This window comes from Lygodium microphyllum, chromosome 30 (genome assembly GCF_053477565.2).
Source record: "Lygodium microphyllum isolate KBCC chromosome 30, Lygodium_microphyllum_v1.1.10, whole genome shotgun sequence".
NCBI lineage: Eukaryota > Viridiplantae > Streptophyta > Polypodiopsida > Schizaeales > Lygodiaceae > Lygodium > Lygodium microphyllum.
The window spans coordinates 52,359,466-52,384,777 of record NC_141164.1 but is presented as its reverse complement, the minus strand read 5'-3'; the positions used below and the strand labels follow the sequence as shown (position 1 = coordinate 52,384,777).

Sequence of the window (25,312 nt, the reverse complement as noted above, 5' to 3'; positions counted from 1 at the left end):
TCTGTTTGTAAACCCTACTGAGTAGTTTCAGCCCCAAGAAGCTCTTCCAAACTTAATTGCAAAGTAGGATTTGTGACCTATATAAACAATTCTATATTCTCAAATACAAGAACCTACTACTCCATGGTATCGAACTGGGCACACCTACACTCAAACTTGCACAAAAGATTTATAGCTGCAAGACCTTTATTCGGTTTCATAGCCCACTCCATGAAAGTCCTATAAGTAACCAATCCTACATGTTCTATGAAATACTCTTCCTTTAGAGATTTCTTGAATTCATCCTATACTGCATCTTTCATATAAATTTCATTTATATGTGGCTTGAGCTCATGCACTACATGCTAGACAAAATACTAGCTCATCTTGTGCGGAGGTATCCCATAGAAATCCATCCTCCCATCATAAGTCTTCAAGCAGTTGTAAATATTTTGACTATCAAAAAATTTAAGCTAACTTTCCACAACTTGCATTGCTTGGTTACGACCGATTCATGCTTTACAACAAAATCCAATTGATGATGTTGCTACAAATACATAATAAGAGTCCACAAAAATTTCCTTGCATCATCCAAAGGACCTGTAGCATCTCCCACATTGTAAAAACTCTTCTCTAGGCCTTTCATGTCAAATTCACCAAAGGTGTTGGGGGATTAGTTGTGTATGGCCCAAAACCACCAAGGTTCTCATTAAGGAGAGATTATAGAAGAGAGGGGAAATTTTCTACAAAAGATGAAGACAAGAATCCACTGAAACATAAGAAATATAAGAAATCCAACTATAGATTGTATTTATCACGATAGAGCTTTGGCTGAAATTGTATATCCACTTATAGTCAATAGTTTTGGGGCTCTCAAAGGAAACCCAATATTTTTGTGGCTATAGCTCAAAGAAATGATGCAATGATTTCTACACAAGAATTCAAGCGTAAAACCATATAACTATGTCCCAAAAGCAAGCCCTAAACATGCATAGAACAATCTAGATCCAAAACAATTCACATATATCAAAATACCATGTGTAGAAGCTTCAAAAAGGCCCTTTTCTCAACCCAAAATCATCGCTTTGATTCACCTAAGGCAGAGCATAGGTAAGCCTCAAATATTCCACAATATGCCTCTAACTGGGACGTCCAAGAGCAATAGAATGCACCCGAATCAAGGTAGAATTCCCTATCAAAGTAATGAACAACAATAGATAGGCTTTAATCTCTGCATGGATCAATCTACAACCTCTAACCTTTGCATAGATCAATCCACAACAATCTTGGAATACTCAGTTTGGTCTCTCTTTATGCATACAACCACATACATCAATGAATCTTTTCTTGTTTTTAACTTCAATGCTTTCCCGAAGTTCATTTTTGTGCAAGCCTTATAACTAGCCGCAACTTGTTTTCGCTGGAACTTTTTCATGAGAACTCCAAATAGCTCATCCAGATATTCAAAACAAAGCATACAAACATGATCGACAAGCTTGCATAGGTGGAATTACAAAAAACCTCCCAAAATAGTTGTAAACATTGTTATTCTATAAATACATCACTTTTTGATAGTTTTCAACTTCCACAACTTGTACTACTCAATATAAGCCCTTGCAAATATTTAGACACCCAAAGTTCTCATTAATTCATTAGAACTTAACCTTGGATATTCAAACTATTTCATAGCCCAATTCTGTTCCTAGACAATCCTATAAAGTCTCCCTAATATGTTACCAAAGTGACTCAACATCTCATGAAAACAAGCGATTAGTGTTTCATATGCATATCAATGAAACACTAATGTAGATGGACCTTTCTATTGTTTTCACTCTTGATTTACTATCACACGACAACATAGAATAGCACATCACCCCAATTATTCATAATAAACCACATCCAATGCTCTAGATATAAGTATTAGGTCCCATTGTCCTTATGTAAACTATGCCAAAATATATCTCCCAACCCTTTTTATTTAATGAGTGCACAATGAATGATAAAGCTACCGCTGTTTTTTCATCACTTCATACATGAGAAACGATCAATTTAGATGGTACCTCACTTTGTGCATCAAGAATGTTCAATTTAGCTTGTAATTTGGTTTCATCACTCTGTGCATGAGGAATGGCATTCTGTGTGTCTATCATGCATGAGTTCTCCTAAAGTCAATATAACTTTCCTCTTTGTGAGGTGATGGTTTCCAAACTAGTGCACTTCTTTTAATTGCAAAGTTACAACATAAAGCTTTTTGGCATTTCAAGTAATGGAAATGTCATGATGAAGATAAATTGGAAACTCACTTCAACACAAGAAAAACTTTTTATTTTAAATACTTCTTTGGATTCAAGTTGTATAGTTGAACATGTTTTGACTTCATCGATAAGTATAGGACAATCTAATTCAAGTCTTTCTAAGCCAAAGGTAAAGGTCTAACAATTCAATGGATCAATAGCTCAACAGTTCTACAAGTGGTTTCTTATTGATTCAAGCTCTTACTATTAGGAATACTATGCATTTTGCTTACATGAATTGTGATTAAATTTGACAAGTTTCTGCACTTTTTTGAGTTGCCACCCTCTATTGATGGCTCCCTATGGAAGGAATAGAACAAAAACCTGATGGAAGTGCCTAGACAGAATACAAAACGTGCACAAACTCCTATTTTCGAGGTGTAGAGTGAAAGTGGTGGACATGTAAGATGTAAAGCTGACAAAGACCCCATGGAAGGAAATTGAAAAAGATCTGATTGCAATAGGAATATTGAATTTTGAACATGGGTTGCACACTTGGTATGACTATGATTTGCAAGAGGAGTGTCAAATTACACGCAAAATAGAGATCATTTACAGCTACCCTGATGACAGAAAAACAACATATGTTAGATTCATGTATGATCACCCAATTGGTCCTTAAGCATACTGTAGTACATGTCACGAAGACCCCTTAAAAGTCTTAAATGGACATCAAATTTTTGAATTTCTATAGACTACTGTTTATAAGCCAACATTGACCACTTTCAACTAAGATTTACACTATAATACAAGAGTACAATCAGCTCAAGACAATAATAATTATACTTTTCATTCCTCTAAATGTACCATTAACACAAGTATATTTCTTTGGAATGTATGCATTCTGATAATCTTCTTTATGACTATCTCAATGCCATCGCCGGTGTCAAATATCGCAGAATCTTAAATCCAGGGTCACATCTTCATAGCTCATCCATTAATGCAAGTCACATTCTCTAGAAAAACAATTGAGCTAATATTCATAGGCTTTTCTTTGCTCTGATTTTATTCCAACACCTTTAGAAGTTCCTGTCGTAGCATTTTTATACAGGCATTTTCTATTTGAAAAAAAAGCTGTATCATCTACTTGGTATTGCAAAGAATATATACTTACATGGAAGCTCCTATTGTAAACTCAATTAAAGCTACTCAACCAGACTATGTACATGTTATCCAAGATGCCCCATCGACTAGCTTGAATCCAAACAAAAGAACAGCACAATAAGACATCAAATGCAATCAATCATTCGGGAAGCTGTTTAAGCCTGACACTTCAAATCCACAATTAATGCCATAATATCCAAACCACCTACTTCCCTACCAAATTCTTCTCCAATACTTTGGAACCTCTCATCAAAATCCTTTTCTTTATGCTACTGCAAAATTGAGCCTTCCAACAAAGCAAGCTATCAGTAAGTCTAGACAACCTTCTTTACAACCATCCAATTATTTCAACTGCAAGTAGTCAGGAAAAAGGTGGAAATTCAAACTACTCAGGCTACTAGCAAAATTGACAGTAAATTGTGGTAGCCTAGTCCACTGGACAGCATTTTGACATACCCTACAGAGGTAGTTGTGATGTTTGCCCTTCTAGATGGCTCAGATAGGAATACTCCACATCTTTACGAACTCATATCCTCTGGCCACTCTTGACAGCCAGAACGCCTTCATCTCGCTTGGCAAAATCGCAGATGTAAGCAAGAAGAACAAGAAAAGGATAGGTGTAAGACTAATTGACCACAAAATCAAATTAAGTATTATTTCTTTTCAAGTAAACACCAAAACTTAATGAATGCTGTTTCCGGGTATACATTCTTTTAGGTGTTTCGCTTGTACTAGTGATAATCATAATATAACAGAATGCTAGATAATTGGCCAAAGCCTTGGGAGTCAATCTACAAGTGAAGAACCAGTGATGCTCTTACATGCCACAGACATCATACACAGATCATCACTAAGCAGAAAGGTTGATTTTAAGTGCTGTTTGATCATTTGGTTAGCTATGCAACTATTACAAACCTTCAAGAGACTTACCTAGAAAGATGCAAAGATCTCTCTTTTCATAACAAAAGCAAGACGCTATTATGTTAAACATGAACAAGCTCAGTTAACCTGTTGCAACAGTAACAAAACACAACCATGAATATCACTATTTCAAACTGTAAAACCATAGCTGAGTTTGAGAAAGAAGAGCACCATTCAGCCAATACAGAGAGCAACTAGCAATTTCAGATTTATGTCATTGAATAAACCTAACAAAGTCCAGCTATAATCAAATTTTTACATTCAAGACATAAAGGTGGACAAGTTTAGCATTTTGAAGAAACAGTACTGACAATGAGCTCCATTTGTTATCTGATCAGAGACGGTACTCTGGGTGAAATATGCTATACATGAACACCTTTCTGTTGGTAATATATGTACCATGAAAAGCTTTTGCCTTCACCTGTTGACACATGTTATAAGACCTTGTTCCACATATGTCAAATCGATAATTCATTGTGACTCGGATTCTTCGGCTGTCAAAGCAAAGAAACATATTTAGTCTATGTCCAACCTCCCTCCCTCCCTTCCTCCCTTCCTCCCTCCCTCCCTCCTCTCCCACACACTAACGTTTCAGTCTCACATCTCACTCCCTCCCCCCCTCTCTCCCACAGATATTAACTTAAATGTAAATCCATGCTTAACTTCCAGGTCCCCTACTGACTGCCTCAAATGTGGAGACATATGGTTCCACAGGACTCAAGAAATAACAAGAAACAAATTTCACAACACGTACAGTAAGCAGAAAATTATTTATAGAATACTAGCAGATAGTCCATAATGCATAAAGAAGAAAGATCAATAAATCTAAGACTTTAATCTCTAGAGATTAAGAAACATTTAGTCTTGAATAAGTAAGATTTCAAGAAACAAGTTCCATACATACAAAATATCAAAAACGTTTCGTAGAGTTTGAACCTGTATAAGCATGTTTTTGTATCAGCATGTTTTTATGCAGATCCTTTTCTTGTTTAGGCACTTTGAGCCACTTATGTCTTGAGGGCCCCACTCACCTATCATTTGGTCTTTGTATGTGTGCACATGTGGGATCAACAGTGCAACTGTGAGAGAGAGAGAGAGAGAGAGAGAAGAGAATGGAAGACAAAACCTGAATAATGATGAAGAAAATTGGATTGCCTACCATGCTGAAGAGTGACTGGACCCCTACAGAAATCCCAAATGGAGGGTACAATTAGTGAGAGCACTGGAGGAGGAGAGAAGCAATGAGGAATATGAAAGAGAAATCAGAATGTTCACTGCAGAATGCCAATGTGGCTTGAAGGAGATGACTGTGACAGCAGAATGGAAATGATCACAATGAAGGAGAGGAATGCTGTGATAGCAGCAATGATGGCATAGAAGCCCATAAACAGGGCAGAATGACAGATCTGGCCAACCAGCCGCAAGTATGGCTGACCTTGAGCTATTTGACTGACTAGCTACAGACTGCAGTAAATGGTCAGACTGCTGCAGTAAAGTGCCACACGCTGGGAGAGATGCCACATGGCTGTACCAATCTGGGCAGCCTAAACCTACAGCTATAATACGCCTCCATCTAATATGCCCGGGATGTACACTGCTGAGAAGAGCAGAAAACTGACGGCATGAACAGTGCCATAGCTCCAAACATCATCCTCTGACTCAGATTGAGGTTCACAACCAAGAGACAGACAACAAGAAAGACAAGAAATGGCATGGCTGCTAACAACCCCCCAGATCCTAGGTGTGGCAGAAGGCCAAATGAGTAAAACAGGATGGAACACTGACAAGAAGAGCTTGGAGAAGAGGAAACTTAAGCACCATGAACCATTTTCAAAAAAAGCTCCAAGGCTCTACAGTGGATCCAAGGGTAGTAGAGGAACCAATGTTGATGTCATCCATCGAAAAAGAGACCTAGTCAAGTACTATGAACAATAATGAACCCCTCTCCGAAAAAAATCTTGAAGATACAGGCTTTGATCAAATCTGCCTACCATGGACTTGTCTACCATATACACACTAGCATTGCACTACGCTTTTGCTCTGAGACTGATTATTTCACAAGTTCATTGGCAACCATGTAAAAAAATTACATGGCGCAATGGACAAAATCTAAGCAAGGAGTAGAGAGTACACAACTAATATGAGAAGAACAGAAACTCCTTCAATTTCAGATGAACTAATACAAAGATGGATTCGTCCACCCATGCGCTTCCACTATGAAGCCTAGGCAGCAACCTAGATAGATGATAGGTGAAAAGCTTAAGGCTAGCTGGAAGAACTCCGAATGCAGCTTTGAAGAGATCTTCCTTGTATAGCCCAGGAAGGTAGTCTAGTCAATATGAATCTTCCTTGGTCTGCCTTGGAATATTCCAAAATAGGGATCCCTAATAACTCCCCCACCCTAGCAACTCAATACATTGTGCCTTGAGTTACTAGTAGCATAACTACTCTATCTAACTCAAAGGCTAGATCCACAAAGGTCGCCTTTTTGTTTTTGCCATCTCGTCACATAGACCTCATTTGAATACAAGTCAAAACCCAACCAATGTCCAAGCTCACACATGGCTTCTCCTCATAATGGAGGCCTTCGAACTTAGAGCACCATGGATCATTTGTGGCAACTTACAAGGGTGGGGCATTAAACATATATAACAAACCAAACCCTAGTTCAAGGGCGGTTTTTCCCCAAGTATTGGCCAGCCTATGTCCCGTAGGTTGTCCCACCTATTTATCTATAAAAGTAGGTGTATGGGTGTCACAGGGATGTAAAATTTTTATACTTTGTTTGGCATTTGATTAAGTTAATGATCAAATGTACAAATGTGAGGCGCACATGTGATGTGCAAGTAGGTTATTTTACACTATCGAGCCTAGTACCCCAAGATATCAGTTGGGGCCAAAGGCAAAAGTTGTAATACATTGTGCTTGAGACATACTCAATGATACCTAATGCTATAAATTGACCTAGATTGTCCTATTAGCGTTAAGAGCTAGCAATGACACTAGGGACTTGATATCATTTAACTAATTAATGACAATCCAAGGGCTAATGAGTACTCAGATACACTTATGTGATGAAATGGCCTAGCCAATTTAATTGTTGGCTGGTCAAGTTAATTATCTCAATAAGTAATAATTATTAAATTAATTTTCAAGAAATACTATCAGAAATGCACAAATTATCTTAATAATCTTGAATATTGGACACCTTTTTGGCCCCAAAACTGGCAGTCCTTTCGGTATTTCTTTAACTTGATTGCTAATGGAATGAGTACAAGCTGAGATTCACAATCTCCTTTGTTGTTCCAAAAAGCCTCTTTGCTGCAGCAACAATCAACAATCAATTCGAGCCAATCACCCCTTGATTTTTCACCTGGGACTTGCACAAATGGAACCACCAACTAGTCAAATATTGCCCCAAATTACAATGAATGGGTTGGCATCTGAACTTCTTGACAATAACACAAATTTCAAGTGCTGAATTCAATGTATCTTTCACCAAATGGCACGGTTCCCGAGGTGGCTATAAGACCCTAATTTCCACAAAAATTTGGGGTTTATAGCAGAGATCTCTTTGCTATCCACCAAATTTTACTAAGATCTACTTTGGCTGAGAAATGCTGAGATCTCTTGAGAGGGGTTGGAGAAGGTGAGAGAAAGCCAAGATAAGAGAGAAATCTGATTTTCTTCGTAAGAAAACCCTAAATTCTGCTTGCTACTTGCTCCAACATGCATTCAATGCAGTTATCTACTGTCAGGCACCTCCAAAATGCCGTCACCTAATCAGCAATGTTGTTGCCCGTCCCTAGAAGGTGACTCCCTACTATCCCCTGCCTTTTGAGGCTCCCAGATGGCTATCTTCTATAGCAAATTACTGTTCTTTGATCAGAAAATGGACCAACAAATCTCTCTCCTTCTCTTCCAAGCTGTAAATTAACTAAATGGCTAAGACCCAACCCCCAAAAACGTTTTCTCAATTTGTATGGTTATTTTTGCCAAGTGGCAACCTTCTAAACCCATTTTTCAGCATTATCCAACCATTTAATTAATTTTTAAAATTAAGTAATCCTAAAAATTAATTTCAGCCTAGAACCTTGCCCAAAATTAAATATGCCCATCTATAATTAAATTGGCTAGGTCATTTGCAACTTGGAGTGTTCCTCAACCTCTGTTAACCCTTAAACGAGCATTAATTAATTAATTAATGCTAGTCCCTAATGTCACCACCGACACTTATTGGCCAAATAACTATTTTAGACACCCATTGACCCCCAAAGCCCAACTGGCATAACTTATCATAACTTTTGCCTTTGGCACCAACTGATATCTCAAGGTCCTAGATCCCACACTCTGAAATAATTGACTTGCATCTCACATGTGCAAGTCACACTAGCACATTTGATTAACTTTTCATCAAATACTAAGCGAAGCAATAAATTTTAAGTCCTGACAGACCTTCCCCTTGAAATCCCTGCAATTGTCCTCGATTGCACTGCATTGTGTCAAAAGAAAAGCATACTGCACTAGAATTTCCATAAGGCATCATAGTCACAACATTAGCCATTGTTGTCCACCCATACCACATGCCCAAAACCTTGCAGAAAATTTCCAGCCAGCATACAAATCAAATAATACCCAAAATTAGCCCATATCTATTGCTAGAAACCCATTGGATGCATCCATAACTCATGTTTCTCAACTGTTCTAACTTCACAATCATAGTAAAGCATATTCTCAGCATAAGCCATGGCTAAGATTGTCAATGGCATATACTAATATGCTGTATCCATGGAACCAGCTATAAACCATTGAAAATTGAGCATAATCTAATCATAAACTGATCACTTGTTAATCTGAGAATTGATTACAAATTGTTGCAAATATGACCCTAAATTGATCACAAACTGATTACAAAAACTGATTAGTAACTAATGCAAAAACTGATGCAAAACTAATCCTAAAAGTGACCATAAACGGTTCTCAAACTTATAAAAACTGAGAGCTAAAACTTATCAAAATTTTGATTTCAAAACCAAGGCAAAAGCTCATGCCCAACTGATCATGAATTGATCCCAAACTAATGCAAAAGTATAGTCTCAGAGCCGTGTTAACAACCATACGCATCTACATACATCTCACAATGACTAGTATACTGAGTAGTGACCTTATAGCAATTATTACCACAGTAACTTGGTTGCATATTGAATACATCCGAGATCCACTACATACGAGAGTTGTCCACAACTGGCGGAGCGAAAGTGTTACCTCTCCCTTGAGCATCAGGCAATGCTTCGGACCCCGGCTCTACTGAGCTTGACTGAGCCCAAACTGTAGTCGGCTCTTGCTAAAAGGCATGATGGTCTGCCTAGTCATTCTCTTCCATCCAGCCTTTCTTGCCCTTAAGCATTGCGATGCTTTATACTTTCACATTGTTGCAATTCCAAGTACATCCAGTTGACTAGCCCCTCGTGTGTACCTCACATGCTTGGAGCACCAAATGCATAAGGAAACATTCTTGTTTGCATACTTTGGACCATTGCAATGTGATTGTGCATAGGAATTATCATACTACCAGCCATATCAAGATACATTTTCCCATACATTGCATACATTACTAGCAACATTTTTCCTCATAACCAACACTATACAGAGAAATTGTATGACCACCATTAATACCGTGAGTCCCAAACACTAGGTTGCATATATGCATTACCAAACTTGCCACCTTATGTTCCAACAGCATCATGCCAACATTGTTATACATGGGATTATACATATTACCATGTCATGTCCGGTATCTCTTCACGATGCATTCTTTTCATTTGCCTTCTTGACACGACAATCGACAATTGCATGTCCCTTCTTACAGTAGAAGCACTCTCCTTGAAACTTTTTCTTACCACCCTTCTTCTTCTTATCACCATCGATAGAGAAATCACCCTTGCCTTTCACGTTGGCAAAGAATGCAACATTTCCACTTCTATTACCTTCTCAATCTTTAAGCCACAACTCCTCCATTGATAGTGCACAAAATTTATCAAACGTCAAGGTTGGGGTCTCACTTGAATGTTTAGGGCAGTTACCAATCCATCAAACTTTCATGGACAAATCCGAAGACACCTCCTCACTAGTCTTCTATATCCCAACGTCACTCATCTGATCGCACAAATTCTTTATCCGAGTGATAAATAGTTCACTTGTCTCTCCTTTAGCAAGCTTCTCTATTGCTAGTTGATTCTCCAAGTGTTGAATCCTTGTTTAATTTTGTGTTTCATACTGACTCGCAAGTACGTTTCAAGCCTCTAATGCCTTAATTGTATACTGAATCAAGGTTAAGACACTGTCAAAAAAGCTTGTAACTAAGGCACACAACGCATCTGCATTTCTTCGTTTCCAAGCTCGCAAAAGATCTACATTTAGAGAAATGATAACACTCGAATTTGATGGGTTAGGGGTGGTTTGTGGTTATGGATCAATCCCTAACACCATCTCCAGAAGCTCATAAGAATCGAGGATAGTTGTAATTTTAAACTTCCACAAAGTGTAGTTTGTACCATCTAGCTTGTCTTCACTAAAGGTTGGTGAACAGATCCTCAATTTTTAAATTGTCGGTACAACAGCATCACCACCTAATGCGCCAACACCACTATCTGACGCAACAGATGATATTTCTTCTCTTCAGTGTTTATGGATCAAGGGTGGTTTGTGGCTATGGATCAGTCCCTAACACCATCTCTAGAAACTCATAAGAATCAAGGATAATTGAAATTTTAAACTTCCACAAAGAGTAGTTTGTGCCATCTAGCTTGCCTTCACTAAAGGTTGGTAAACGAATCCTCAATGTTTGAATTGTCAATACAACAACATCACTACCTAATGCGCCAACACCACTACCTGATGCAACAGATGACATTTCTCCTCTTCGGTGTTGAAGCCCTTGTCTCTTGCATACTCTTTACACCTCAAAGCCCCCTAGGCTCTAATACCATGTAAAAATTACACGGCACAACAAATAGAATCTGAGAAAGAAGTAAAAAACACAAAACAATAATTAAAAAAACAAAAACTGCTTTAATTTCAAACGAACTAATACAAAGATGGCTTTGTCCACCAGTGCGCTTTCATCATAAAGCTAAGATGGCGATCCAGACAGATGATAGACGAACAACTTAAGAATAGCTGAAAAAACTCTGACTCAATGAAAGGTAGATCTACACCCCACAACTCAATGCATTGTGCCTGGAGTTGCTACTAGCATAACTACTCTATCCAACCCAAAGGCTAGATCTACAAAGGTCACATTTTTTACATCTGATCACATAGACCTCGATCCTCATTTGATATACAACTCAGGACCCAACCAATGTTTGCACTCATATATGGCTTCTCCTCATAATGGACGCATTACAACTTAACCATGAATCATCGGTGGCACCTTACAAGTGTGGGGCATTGAGCATATCTAGCAAATAGCCACGCTACTAGCACTACCTACAAGAACCACTGCAGTGGCTATCTTCTAGCACATTTATTAAAATCAAGGTTACTCTCACTTGGAGTATAAGAATTACTACACTATCTTATATGTGTTTCAAGCTGGCTTTGAGAGCATTCTCAATATCTAGTCCATAATAACCCAAAAAACGTGTTTCCTCCCAGCGAAACATGAAACCCCAAAACCAATGAAACGTTTTGTTTTGCAAAACGAGATTACGATAAGAGGCTTTTATGTGAGTTTTTAAAAAAAAATTAGAAAAATATTTCTGTGGACACATTTTGTCCCAAACAATCTTGCAACTCTATCCAGAGAATTTTTCTTCACGAACTCATTGTCTCGTCTAGTCTCTCCACCTGCCGTTCGTGCCCCCATCACCCATAGCCAGCACCGCCTCCTCCATCACTCCATCTTCAACTACCGCCACCTCCTCCATCGCTCTCTCCTCCTTCCACTCCATCACTTTCTACTTCATCTTTTTCGACTTCTCTTTCTACTCTTTCTTACCCCAGATGTTTAGGAAGATACCTTGTTCCTCCACCATTATGAAACATCCTAAACCAAAATTGTGGTTTGCAAGTTTTGTGGAGACACATTGCACGGGACTTCCACCCGTACAAGAGTGCATTTCACATGGACCATGAGCAAGGTTAGCCATGGTTGTAAGAGAGTACCCGAGGATATTTTCTTAGCACATGGTGAAACACAAGAAAAATTGACTGAGGTGCGGTCACGCTTAAGAAGACCATTAACCTCGCAACAAATTGACAAAAAATGAAAAGAAGCAAAGAGGAATCGCTTGAGTAGGGGTGGAAACTCAAGTCAAAGCATAACGACCATCTGATGGTGCAATCGATATGCCTTCACCAATTGACTCCATTGCAATTGGTCACAAGGTAACATGCACACTTGTTGCTAGTACTAGTTCTTATCTTGCACATGAGGGTACTCTTGGTGGTGAGCGCACACCTCTACATACTAGGCCCTTGTAAGGCTTGGCAAGCCAATCAAGAAAGAGGGGTAGAGAAGGCAACCGAAACACCTTGCAAGTACGCTTTGCTCCATGGCTAAAGCAAGAGGCTCAATTGGCTGAGCATATGTTCTTCTACTTATTAGCCCTTAGACCGGCATTAGTTATTACTTAATGCCTAGTCTCTAATGTCATGACTAATATTAGTGACTAATAAATTGATCTAGGCCAAAATCTGGCATTGGGTACTCTGCATCTAGACCCTGCGCTTCAAGAGATGCAAGACCAGATCCAAGACTTATAGAACAAGAGAGGAAGTGATCAGATGATTCCGTGTGTTAATCAACCCCCAACAAGAGAATCCAAGATCAACATGCTAGAGAAGTTCAATGGTGACCGTTCGAAGTTCAAGGGACTCCTCCAATAAGTAAAGCTCTATATCCACATGCAACTCGATAGGTATCCAGATGATGCTTCCAAGGTGGGATTCATTGGAACTTTGCTTTGTAGTCAAGCTTTATCATGGTTTGCCCCAATCTTAAAAAAGAATATGCCAATACTTTATAACTATGAGGCCTTTCTTTGCGAGCTCAGTTCCACATTTGGAGATACAGACACTGGTCAAGTAGCAGAAACAAAACTTCGAAAGCTACAACAAAATGACTGCCCTACCTCTTCTTATACATCTGAATCTAGGCAATTAATCTACGACCTCACTTGGCATGAGGAGCATTTTATCAGAGAATTCAAATATGCCTGAGGCAAAAACACTCAATGATTATATCATGCAAGCCATCTAGTGTGATAATAGATTGTTCGATAGGAAGCAAGAAAAGCGAGAAGAATTAAGGCTTCGCCAATAGAACCCAGCCCCAATCAAAGAAGAAACCAAGCCGAACCGATGCAAATAGATAATACCAAATTCCAATCCTTGACCCCACAAGAAAAGCAAAGACAACGAGAGAATAAACTATGCCCATATTATGGAAACCTTGGACACATCACCCTAAATTGCCAAAATAAGAGAGCAAGAACTCCAAGAGTTGCTGTAACCATCCTCAACAAGAAAACAAGGATGTCCAGTTGTAAATGAGACCATATAGCCGGGACCTTGATATAAGAAAGGATCTCTTGAACCCAGCCACACCCATGGAAACTTTCCTTGTCACAGTCCAAATAATCCTGCCGAGAAAGACCCTTTCCCTCAAATCCCTAGTCAACTTCGAGACCTCCGCATGTTTCATTGATGATGGCTTTGTGAATAGATACCAGATTCTAGTAATCCAAAAGACCAATCTTGCAACAGCTGAAGTCGTGGATGGAAGACCTCTAGCATCTGGAGATATTATCAAGGAAACCCGATCACTCATGGTAACTCTTGGCGATCACAAATCTCATGTATGCTTTAATGTCATATCCAGTCCCACAAATCCAGTCATCCTTGGGATGCCTTGACTAAAGAAGCACAACCCCAAAATTGATTGGGTTAAGCAAAAGATTACATGTCATGAAAATCAAGGAAAGTCGGTATATCTAGGAGCCAAAGCCTTTATGCACATAGCAAAGCAAGAACCGACTTACGTGATTTATCATATACCAGCTCAAGAATCTAGTAAGGATGAGTCAATCAAGCTACCAAGCCAATATCAAGAATTCCAAGATGTCTTTGGAAAAAGAATATAGATCTCTTGCCCGAACACAAATCATATGATGGTGCTATAGAACTCCATGAGGGGGGCTCAACCACTTTTTGAACCCATCTACATGCTATCCCCTAATCAAATAGCTAAACTCTACACAAGAACATTGATGAGAACTTAGCCAAGGGGTTCGTTAAGCACTCAAAGTCTCCTACTGGAGCCCCAATTCTGTTCGTGAAAAGAAAGACAGGCCACTTCGAATGTGTGTGGATTATCGAGGACTCAACAAGATAACAATCAAGAATCGATACCTTTTGCCGTTAATACCAGAGCTCTTGGAACGCCTTGGAAAAGCCAAGATCTTCACAAAGATTGATCTACGAGGGGCTTACATTCTTGTATGAATCAGAGAAGGAGACGAATGGAAGAAAGTCTTCCACAAAAGATATGGTTACTTCAAGTATGTTGTTATGCCATTCAGTCTCACCAATGCTCCTGCAATGTTTCAACATATAATGAATGATATCTTCCGAGGGCATCTAGATGATTTTGTAGTTGTATACTTGGATGATATCTTGATATTCTCAAAAGATCCAAAGAAGCATGAGCACCATGTAAAATTAGTTTTGGAAAAGCTCAAAGAAAAAAGACTATATGTAAAACTTGAGAAGTGTTTTTTCCATCAGAGTGAAGTGGAATTCTTGGGGTACAATGTCTCCCAAAGAGGAATCGTCATGGATCCCAACAAGATCAAGACTATTATTGACTGACAAACAACTACGTGCCCGTGATGTCCAATGTTCTTGCCAAGTTTGCTACTACTGGCTCCCCAAAGTTAGACGACAATCAGGTCACATTCTTCTTAAACAAGTTGCCCGACAAATACTTCCATTTTATCCAGCACATTATCTCACAACCTAGATTGCCAACCTTCTATGAGTTTGTCAATTCTTGTGCTATCCAAGACTGCATGATCAAGTCCATAAGAAGTCCTCCACACATCGATTTCGAGGGGCGAGGGTTGGTGGCCTCTTCGAGAGAGAAAAAACCAACAGCGACAAAAACTCGCAAGATACGAAGGCAAGGCAAAACAAGGGTAACACCGCTTCCTCTGACGAAAACAAAGAAACACGATCCCTTTGGCAGCAAATTCCTAAGAAAAATAGGTTTTACACACACTGCCAAAGGTCGGGCCATGTGGACGAGAAGTGTCATATCAAGGCCCAAGGTCTTCCTCCTAGAAAACCACAGCAGACTGCTTCGACCGGCTAGCCAGTCTAGTAGGACTACACCTCCCGTTGTTGCACCATCTACTCCATCTCCCCCAACGGCTACAAGATATGTGGCACACGAACAGCCTCAACAACCTATCTCCTTCACTACTCTTGAAGGATTGGCTAATTGGTCTACTACTGACTCACCTATTGCACTTTATGCATCTATTCCTAGGACATCCACTGCATTGTCTAGGACCACTTCCCCACCTTGCCATACGCAATGGTGGCCACACACACAGCCTTTCTCTTTTTAGACTTCGGCTGCATACTTACATACTCATTGCATTGCACTTAGCTTTGTTTTCTATAATTTTATTTTCAATGTTGTTTTTTGGAGCATCTCACTACTCACATCTGTGCTTGCAGATTTTGATCTCTTTTGCAAGGTTTTGTATTTCAAAGTAGAGCTAACATGCAAGCTTGCACCAGCCTTTTCTAAGTTGGAGACAGGAGATGCTCGTCGTTCCTTTCATGGTTCCGTCTACTTGGAGTTTTGCTATTCTACTAGCATGGCAACTTCCCTCCCACACGGATCATGCAACATTGTTGTTGATGCTATCATGATAGTGACATCTATCCTTGCTCTTCCAGTAGGGATGCTTCATCATTTTCATCCGCATGGTTCTCGGCACCACATGAAGACTGACATCCTCAGACTCCTCTTCCTTCTTTGGTATCAACATCCAAGTTGAGAGGGGGTTCCTACTCTTCTTGGTATTCTACAGGTTTCGGCACTTGTCTTCAACATCGACCTTCCCCCCTTGTTGTACCTTCCCTTATGCATTGCATGATTTCATCATCTTTGTACTAGGGCGCTTGGACAAGTGAATAATTTCCCCACGAGGAACACCATCCAAGTGGCACCTATTGCATGAGCATTCTTCAAAATGTAGCATAATGTGCATCCCATTGTGCAGCCCACCACTAGAAGGATCCTAAGCTATTTCCACCAGCGGATTATACCACCATTCTTCTTCACATGATACTTCATTACCTTTTCCTCGTCATTAACATCCTCGAGTGGTTAAGTAAGCTTGTATTGTTTTGTGATGTATTGGGTATACCATCCCTACTCCCGTCTTTTGGGTCACTATTACTTAATCGGCCACCACTCCTAAAATTAACTTTCTACCAAAAAAAAGTTCAATGTGGTTCCATCCGCCTTTGTAGGGCTTGGTAGGCCACTAGGCAACCGACGAGTAACATTTGTCCGATGCCCTGTCCTTTCTGAGGTGCCTACTTGGACTCTCTTAGTAAGATAACTATCACCTCTCTAGTCTTGGTAGGCCATTGGGTAGCCAATGTGCACCCTTTGTCCAATGTCCTACCTACTTTGGGGTGGGACGCCTTGGGGTAAACATTGTTGGTCTTTCCTTTTAGGCTCAATTTTGGGCCTGAGAGGGGATATTGAGCTAAAACACGCTTTACAGCTTATGGGCATTTTTAAATAGCCCCAAAACATGCTTAATTAATGAAAGACACAAATTCGATATGTGGTTTGAGAGAGTTTCAATAGTCCCCCATAACCCTAATTTTTTGGAGCATCCTTCAACATCTATAAATAGACGAGCTGCCCACCATTCAGCCTCATCCTTTTGTGCAAATTTCTCACTCTACCGTGCAGATTTCAACCATCAACAACCTACCATCTACTGTCCAACCATCACCAACTGCAACACATCACTATCCAGCCCTAGGTGGCCCGTTTTCAACCATCACCTTGTTGTTTGGAGGTCTCTATCTGCTGCATCATCATAGCATCTGATCAGTCTGTGTTTCAACATTAAGTGCAAGGCAACAAGCTGCTGCCATCTCTCCTACTAGGTGAGTGCTGTAGTACCTGCGCATTTGTTGTCTAGCAAGCCATCTACATCAACAAACACTTCTCCTGTTGTCGCCTTTGTTTCCTGACACTTTGGTGATCAATGTTTGGTATTTCATGCACTTCAATACTCCGACTGGTGGTCACAGCACTTGGGATCTGTCTCCCATGGACGTCACTTTCTAACATTGTATTCCTCTGACCCTGGGCATTTTGTATACTCTTACATTCATTCACTTCAAAGTTCCTTCTCTCTCTATTTGTCTCTATGTTTGAGTTTTGAGTTTTTGCATTTTGTGTTTAGGGTTTGAGTTTTGCTTGTCTCTGTCTGAGTCTTTGTGAGTCAGTCTAGTTAGTACATGCTATGTTTCCTCAGTGCAAACCCTAGCATATCTTCACACTTTATTCATTCAAGATTCTTGGATTCCCCACTTATTTATACCTTGTAATTTCTAAACAGAGTAGTCCTATGTTCTGCTCCTATCCCATACATTATAATAGTCCTAATCTTGTTTTTGAGAACAAAAACATTCAGGTAAGGATAGAATGTAAGAGAGTGGGAAAATAATAATGGGAAATAATACTAGCTACACTAGCAGATATTTAAGATATAAGAGACTTTTATTTTTCAACATTCAATAATACAAAAGTCTCTTTATCTTACCTTCTCTCTCCCAACTTCCATGGCTTCTCTTTCTCTCTTCTTATCTTTCTCTCTCCAATTCTAATCTCTCTCGTCACTTAAGCCTTCTCTCTCCTCTGCTTTCATCTTTTCTCTCCTACAGTCTTCTCTTTCTCGTTTCTCTCTCCTAGCTCTTTCTCGTTTCTTTCTCCTAGCTCACTTCATTACAATGGAAATGTGAATTTTTTATGCTTTGCTTAGCATTTTGTTTAATTGTTAATCAAATGTGCAAATGTGAGGTGCACATGTTGTGCAAGATAGTTAATTCACACTAATGAGTTGTCATAAGGACATGAAATTTTTCGAATGATTTAATCTTGCTAGTAACATTTGATTAATTTAATAATCAAATGTGCAAGGTTGTAAGGCACATGTGATGCACATGGCAATTATTTCGTGGTAACGGGCCAAGGACCCTAAGGAGTCAATGGAAATCACAAGTAAAAGTTATAGCAAGTTATGCTAGCTGGGCTTTGCTTGTCAATTGGTGTCAATTTTGCCACTAGGACAATTATTCGACCATTAAGTGTCAGTGGTGAGACTAGGGACTAGCATTAATTAATTAACTAATGCTAGTCTAAGAGTCAACTGAGGTTAAGGACCACTACATGTTGCAAATGTCCTAGCCGATTTAGTTATGGACGGGCACATTTAATTTTGGGCTAGGCTAAACAGGCTGAAGTTAATTTTCAGAATTAATTAATTTTGAAATTAAATTTAATGGCTGAAAATTGCTGGGAAATGGGATTGTCGTTAGCAGATTATTCAGTTCATGGTTGAGTTTGTACATGTGGTACAACAGGCTGGGCACAAATATATTTTAGGCATTTTATTTGCCAACATTTATTGTGTTTTGATATTATTTGCAGCCATTCGACCAGTATTTAATGCTGGCCGACCAATCAAATTTTTGGCATTTATTTGGCCTATATATTCTCAGGCTCCCTCCTCTATAGTCATTCATCACCTGACAGTTCTTGGGGAGAGGGAGCATGTGCCAGTGCCTCCACAGTCAGTAACTCACATTGCTTCTGTCATGTCTCATGTCTTGGTATATGGATTCCATTTCCTGAGCATACATCTGAGTTCTCATCTGCATTGTGTTCTTTCTTTCCCTTTCTCTTTTGTCTTGTGTTTCAGCAGTTTATTACAGCTTATGTTTACGCTTCCATTGCTGCACCACTTCTGACATGGTATCAGATTTCAGGATTTGTGTTCCTATTGTGTTTTCTTGCTAATTTCAGGATTGTTTTCACCATTGCTGATCAGGCGGCTGCTGCTCCAACCAAGCGACCTGTTTTACCTGCGTTTTTTGTTGACATCAGCATACGTACAACCTGCGTGTCTGTTTCAACCTGCATTTTGGTGCCTCTGCATCTCCTCCCGGCTGGGCGCTTGCATTATCAAGTCGTTTTTGCTGTTTCTGGCAGTTTTTGACTGATTTTTTGACTTTTTGCAGCAGCTTTTGTTTTATTTTGGTCAGATTTTGGGTTATACTGTATGTGAACTCTTGCTTTTTGCAATTTGTGGTCGTGTTTTGGCTGTGTTCCCTCTCCAAATACCTTCTTTTCTCTCCTTCTCTTCTCAATCCTCTACAAATGGCTCCTCCATGCACATCCACTGATGATACGCTTCATGGAGATTCCTGTGAGGCTTTTGCAACTTCAGAGAGGGGTTCGAAGCCAAAGAAGTCAAAGGCCCAATGTTACCACTATGGCCAGAAATGTCATTTATGGAAGGACTGCAAAGAGTTAGCGGCTTCCAAGAAGAAAACGGAGCAAAAGCCGAAGCGGGATGCGGACTCCTCCGACGAGTCATCACCTACCGCAAATTTCGACTCAGCTCCTCCGGCCAAGGTAAAGTCCAAGGCGCAGAAGGAATCCTCTTCTTCGGATCATGGGAAGGGCTTGGTGACCCCTTCCTCAGCTGCTTTCTAGTGGTGGTGATAAGATCATCCCTCATGACTCTCCAGTGCCAGAGAGGGAGTGTGAGAAGGAGTGAGATGGGGCAGCCATGCCTCATCTATATTGCTATACAGATGCACAGGATCCAAAGAGGGACATCCCTGACGCATCGACCGCAATCTGGCAAGTACAAATCCTGGAGCTAGGATTGACATCTAGGTTCATGATGGGCTGGTTATTTGACAGAGAGCGGGTGACTTTTGTCTGGAGCTCACATGGGGGGACACTTCGGCGGTCTAGCCAAAGAAGGGGAATCCATGGTCATTTATGCACTGCTGCATTGGTGACAGGATGGTCACGTGTGCTACATTAGAGGCATTATTGACGAACATGAGAGCTGCTATGATCTTCTCTATCTTGAGAAGCTGGTACAATCAACTTCGACATCAGGTTCTCTCCGAGGCACCTTGGTGGTGGCTTGCGCACCCACTACTTGGGTATCCATGGTTCTTGTATGTACTATGATGAGACATTATCATTGTATATTATATTGTGTCAGATCACCCATGATCTAAGAGAGGGTGTTAGCAGATTATTCAATTCATGGTTGAGTCTATACATGTGGTACAACAAGCTGGGCACAAAGATATTTTAGGCATTTTATTTGCCAGCATTTATTGTGTTTTGGCATTATTTGCAGCTAGTCGGCCACCATTTAATGTTGGCCGACCAGTCATATTTTTGGCATTTATTTGGCCTATATATTCTCAGGCTCTCCCTCCTCCATATTCATTCATCACCTAACAGTTCTTCGGGAGAGGGAGCATGTGCTAGTGCCTCCACAGCTGGTGACTCACATTGCTTTTGTATTGTCTCATGTCTTGGTATATGGATTCCATTTCCCGAGCGAGAGAGGGTGTAAGCAAATTATTCAATTCATGGTTGAGTCTGTACATGTGGTACAGCAAGCTGGGCAGGCATTTTATTTGCCAGCATTTATTGTGCTTTGGCATTATTTGCAGCTAGTCGGCCACCATTTAATGTTGGCCGACCAGTCATATTTTTGGCATTTATTTGGCCTATATATTCTCAGGCTCCCTCCTCCATATTCATTCATCACCTGACAGTTCTTGGGGAGAGGGAGCATGTGCTAGTGCCTCCACAGCTGGTGACTCACATTGCTTTTGTACTGTCTCATGTCTTGATATATGGATTCCATTTCCCGAGCATACATCTAAGTTCTCATCTGTATTGTGTTCTTTCTTTCCCTTTCTCTTTTGTCTTGTGTTTCAGCAATTCATTACAGCTTATGTTTACGCTTCCATTGCTGCACCACTTCTGACAATTACAGGCCGTCACTTGGCAAAAATACCCATGCAACTGAGAAAACATTTTTGGGGCTGGTGGAGAGCCATTTAGCGTTGGCAAGCTGAGAGAGAGAGAGAAGAGGCTACTAGTTCATTTCCCTGCACAGAAATCAGCATTTGCTTTAGGCAACAACCATCAAAGGGCTCTAGGAGGCAAGAACAGCAGAGGGGATGGTGACAACATTGCTAATCAAGCAACCACATTTATGAGGCCTAGAGCAGCAAGCAACTGCGCTAATTGCAGATTTGACAGACCAGCAATTTGGAGTATCTCCAACCTATTCTCTGAAGATCTTAGCATCTCTCAATCATTTGGAGCAGATCTTGGCCAAATTTGTGTTAGCAGATATTAGTCAGCTCATGGTGTGAGTCTGTGTGCAGAGGCTGGGCATTTTATGTAGCATTTTATGCAGTATTTTATGGCACATTTTTGTGGCCATTTATGATGTATTTTTTAGCATTTGTTGCTGGCCGACCAGCATTAAATGCTGGCCGACCTGCATTTTATGCTCCCCACTTTTGTGGCTATTTATAGGGCTCCTCCTCCACAGTCTTCGGTACTTCAGCCATCAGTGGAGATCCTTCTGGGAGAGAGGAGCCGGTGCTGAGGAGCCCACGCAGCCAGTGACTCACCGTTGTATGCTGCTGTCTCGTGTTCGATATGGATTCCATTTCCCGAGCATACATCTGAGTTCTCATCTGTCTACTATGTTCATTCTTTCTTTCTTTCTTCTGTCTTGTGTTTCAGCATTTATTTCAGCATATTCTTTACGCTTCCATTGCTGCACCACTTCTGACATGGTATCAGATTACAGGCTGCAACCTATTTGTGCTGTGTTTTCTTGCTGATTTCAGGATTTACACCCTTCTTGCTGATCAGCCAGCTGTCCTTCCTGCTGGCGCCTGCTGATTTGCTGCTGGCGACAGTGTTTCAGCATTTGCGTTTTGCGTTTTTCTGGACAGATTTGCGTTTACTGCTGTTCCACTCTTTGCTGCCCGTGTTTCCTTCATCAACCTGCTGGCAACAGTCTTTAGCCCCTGTTTCTTCAGTTTGCAGCCTGCGTTTTGCTGTTTACAGCATTATTTTTGTCTGTTTTTCTGATTATTCAGGCCGTTTTTGCTGTTTTTGGCAGTTTTTGACTGATTTTTTGACTTTGTGCCGCAGCTTTTGGCTTATTTTGGTCAGCCTTTGGGTTATATTGCATGTGAACTCACTATTTTTGGTGTTTTTGGTTGCGTTTTGGCTGTGCTCACTCTCCAAACGACCTTCTTTTCTTCTACTTCTCTTCTTATCCTCTCCATATGGCTCCTCCGTGCACTTCCTACAAGCTCCCCCCGGAGTTTGATGGAGTGGCCAATGCTTTGCGGGCGCAGACATCATCGACTCCTGTCAGTTTTACACATATGACCTCGATGCTTCTTGAGCATGAGGCATCCTTGAGATTACAGGGGCGGCTTCCGGCACATTATGGAGGTGAGGCTTATGTAGCTTCAGAGAGGGGTGACGGGAAGAAGAAGTCCAAGGCCCAGTGTTACCACTGTGGCAAGAAGGGACATTTGTGGAAGGACTGCAAGAAGTTAGCGGCTTCCAGGAAGAAGGAGCAGAAGGCGAAGCGGGATGCTGACTCTACCGATGAGTCCTCTCCTTCATCAGACTCCGACTCCGATCCTCCGACCAAGGAGAAGTCCAAGGCGCGGAAGGGATCCTCTTCTTCGAATCGCGGGAAGGGCTTGGTGGCCCCTTCCTCGGCTGCTTTCTAGTGGTGGTGATGCGGTCATCCCTCACGACTCTTGTGCCAGAGAGGGAGTGTGAGCGGGTGTTGGTGGGGCTGCAGTGCCTCATCTATATTTTGATATAGATGCACAGGATCCAGAGAGGGATGTCCCTGACGCATCGACGGTATCTGGCAGTGAAATCCTAGAGACTGGAGTTGATTTCTGGGTTCATGATGAGCTGTTCTTCTTGACAGAGAGCGAGAGGCTTTCGTCTGGAGCTCACATGAGGGGACACTTTGGTGGTTTGGCCAAAGGCGGGGAATCCATGGTCACATGTTTAGAGACATGTTTGGCAGATTGGCTTTGTATGTCCTGAGTGACATAGGTAACATTACACAGAGAGCTGCTATGATTCTTCTCTATTTTCAGGTGTTGTTGGTACGATCGACATCGACATCAGATACTCTCCAAGGCTTCTTGGTGGTGGGCTGGCCACTCACCGCTTGGACATCCATGGTCCTTCTGGTGTTTCTTTGTTGTGTAGTTTATGATTCTCCATCATTGTACTATTTTATTGTATCAGATCACACATGATCTGAGAGAGGGTGTTAGCAGATATTAGTCAGCTCATGGTGTGAGTCTGTGTGCAGAGGCTGGGCATTTTATGTAGCATTTTATGCAGTATTTTATGGCACATTTTTGTGGCCATTTATGATGTATTTTTTAGCATTTGTTGCTGGCCGACCTGCATTTTATGCTCCCCACTTTTGTGGCTATTTATAGGGCTCCTTCTCCACAGTCTTCGGTACTTCAGCCATCAGTGGAGATCCTTCTGGGAGAGAGGAGCCGGTGCTGAGGAGCCCACGCAGCCAGTGACTCACCGTTGTATGCTGCTGTCTCGTGTTCGATATGGATTCCATTTCCCGAGCATACATCTGAGTTCTCATCTGTCTACTGTGTTCATTCTTTCTTTCTTTCTTCTGTCTTGTGTTTCAGCATTTATTTCAGCATATTCTTTACGCTTCCATTGCTGCACCACTTCTGACAATTTGGTGGTCAGCAAGGAGAATTATGCTGTAAGCCCTAAGTTTCTACAAAAATTAGGATTTAATAACCACCTTGGGAACCATACCATCATTCAAGGGCATCGTACATTGAAATCAGCACCTAAAATTCAAGGAATTGTCAAGGATTTCAGATACTAGCTCATCCATTGTAAATTGGGGCAGCACTTGGCCAATTGGTGGTTCCATTTATGCAAGTCTTGGGTGAATATCAAGGGACAATTGGCTCAAATTGCTTGCTAATTGTTTGTACAGCAAGGGGTTTTTGGATCAGCAAAGGCGATTATGAAATCTTAGCTTGTACTCAATCCACTAGCAATTAGAGTTAAAATAACCAAAAGGGGCACCCTTGGGGCCAACAAGGTGTCTACTGTCCAAGATTCTTAAGGTAAAGTGTGCGTTTTAGTTTATGCTATTTTATTAGTTACTATACTAAAGTGCTTGATCAGGTGTTACTACCCTCTTTGAGAAGGGAGGCCGGTTTCATGAGCCAAGGACCCCGAGATATCAATGGCTATCAAAAGCAAAAGTTGTGATAAGTTACATGGGACACATACTAGGTGGCACCTAGTAGCAATTTGGGCCTTGCGATTTTATTTGACCAATAGATATAAGTGGTGACACAGAGAATTGGGCATTAATTAATTAACTAATGCTAGTTCTAGGGTCAGTTAATCACAAGACCACTTGGGTCAAAATGGCCTAGCCAATTTAATTGTGGATGGGCATTTTTAATTTTTTGGGCAAGAATATGTGAGTGCGTAACAAAAGAGAAACACGAACATGGAGAGAGAAGGGAAGAGAAAGACTACAATGAAAGAAGATAATGGAATAAGAAAATCTACACTGAATTCTAAAGGAATGTTGGATACAATGAGGACTGATTAGTCCCTACACGCAACCCAAGGCATCAATGAGAGCATCTAGAAAATCTAAGAAATTGGTGAAATTGAGCTAATGTCCTTGTTTTCCAGTCTCATATGGATTCACCAACAACGATAGTAGCATTAAAGGCTTTAGTCTTCAAGCGAGAATGCATCCGCAACATCGCAACGTCTACAAACTAAAGCAATGGCC

General features: G+C 40.7%; 1 protein-coding gene across 1 annotated transcript in view; it reads right to left on the bottom strand.

The window, feature by feature from the left end:
• Positions 1-4,484: 4,484 nt before the first annotated feature.
• LOC148009844 (uncharacterized) overlaps positions 4,485-25,312 on the bottom strand; it is a 34,440-nt gene continuing 13,612 nt past the window's right edge. Inside the window, exon 2 of the mRNA XM_087673267.1 lies at positions 4,485-4,792. Coding sequence (XP_087529393.1) covers positions 4,770-4,792 — 23 coding nt within the window. The 3' untranslated portion in view covers positions 4,485-4,769. The remainder of the gene's footprint in view (positions 4,793-25,312) is intronic.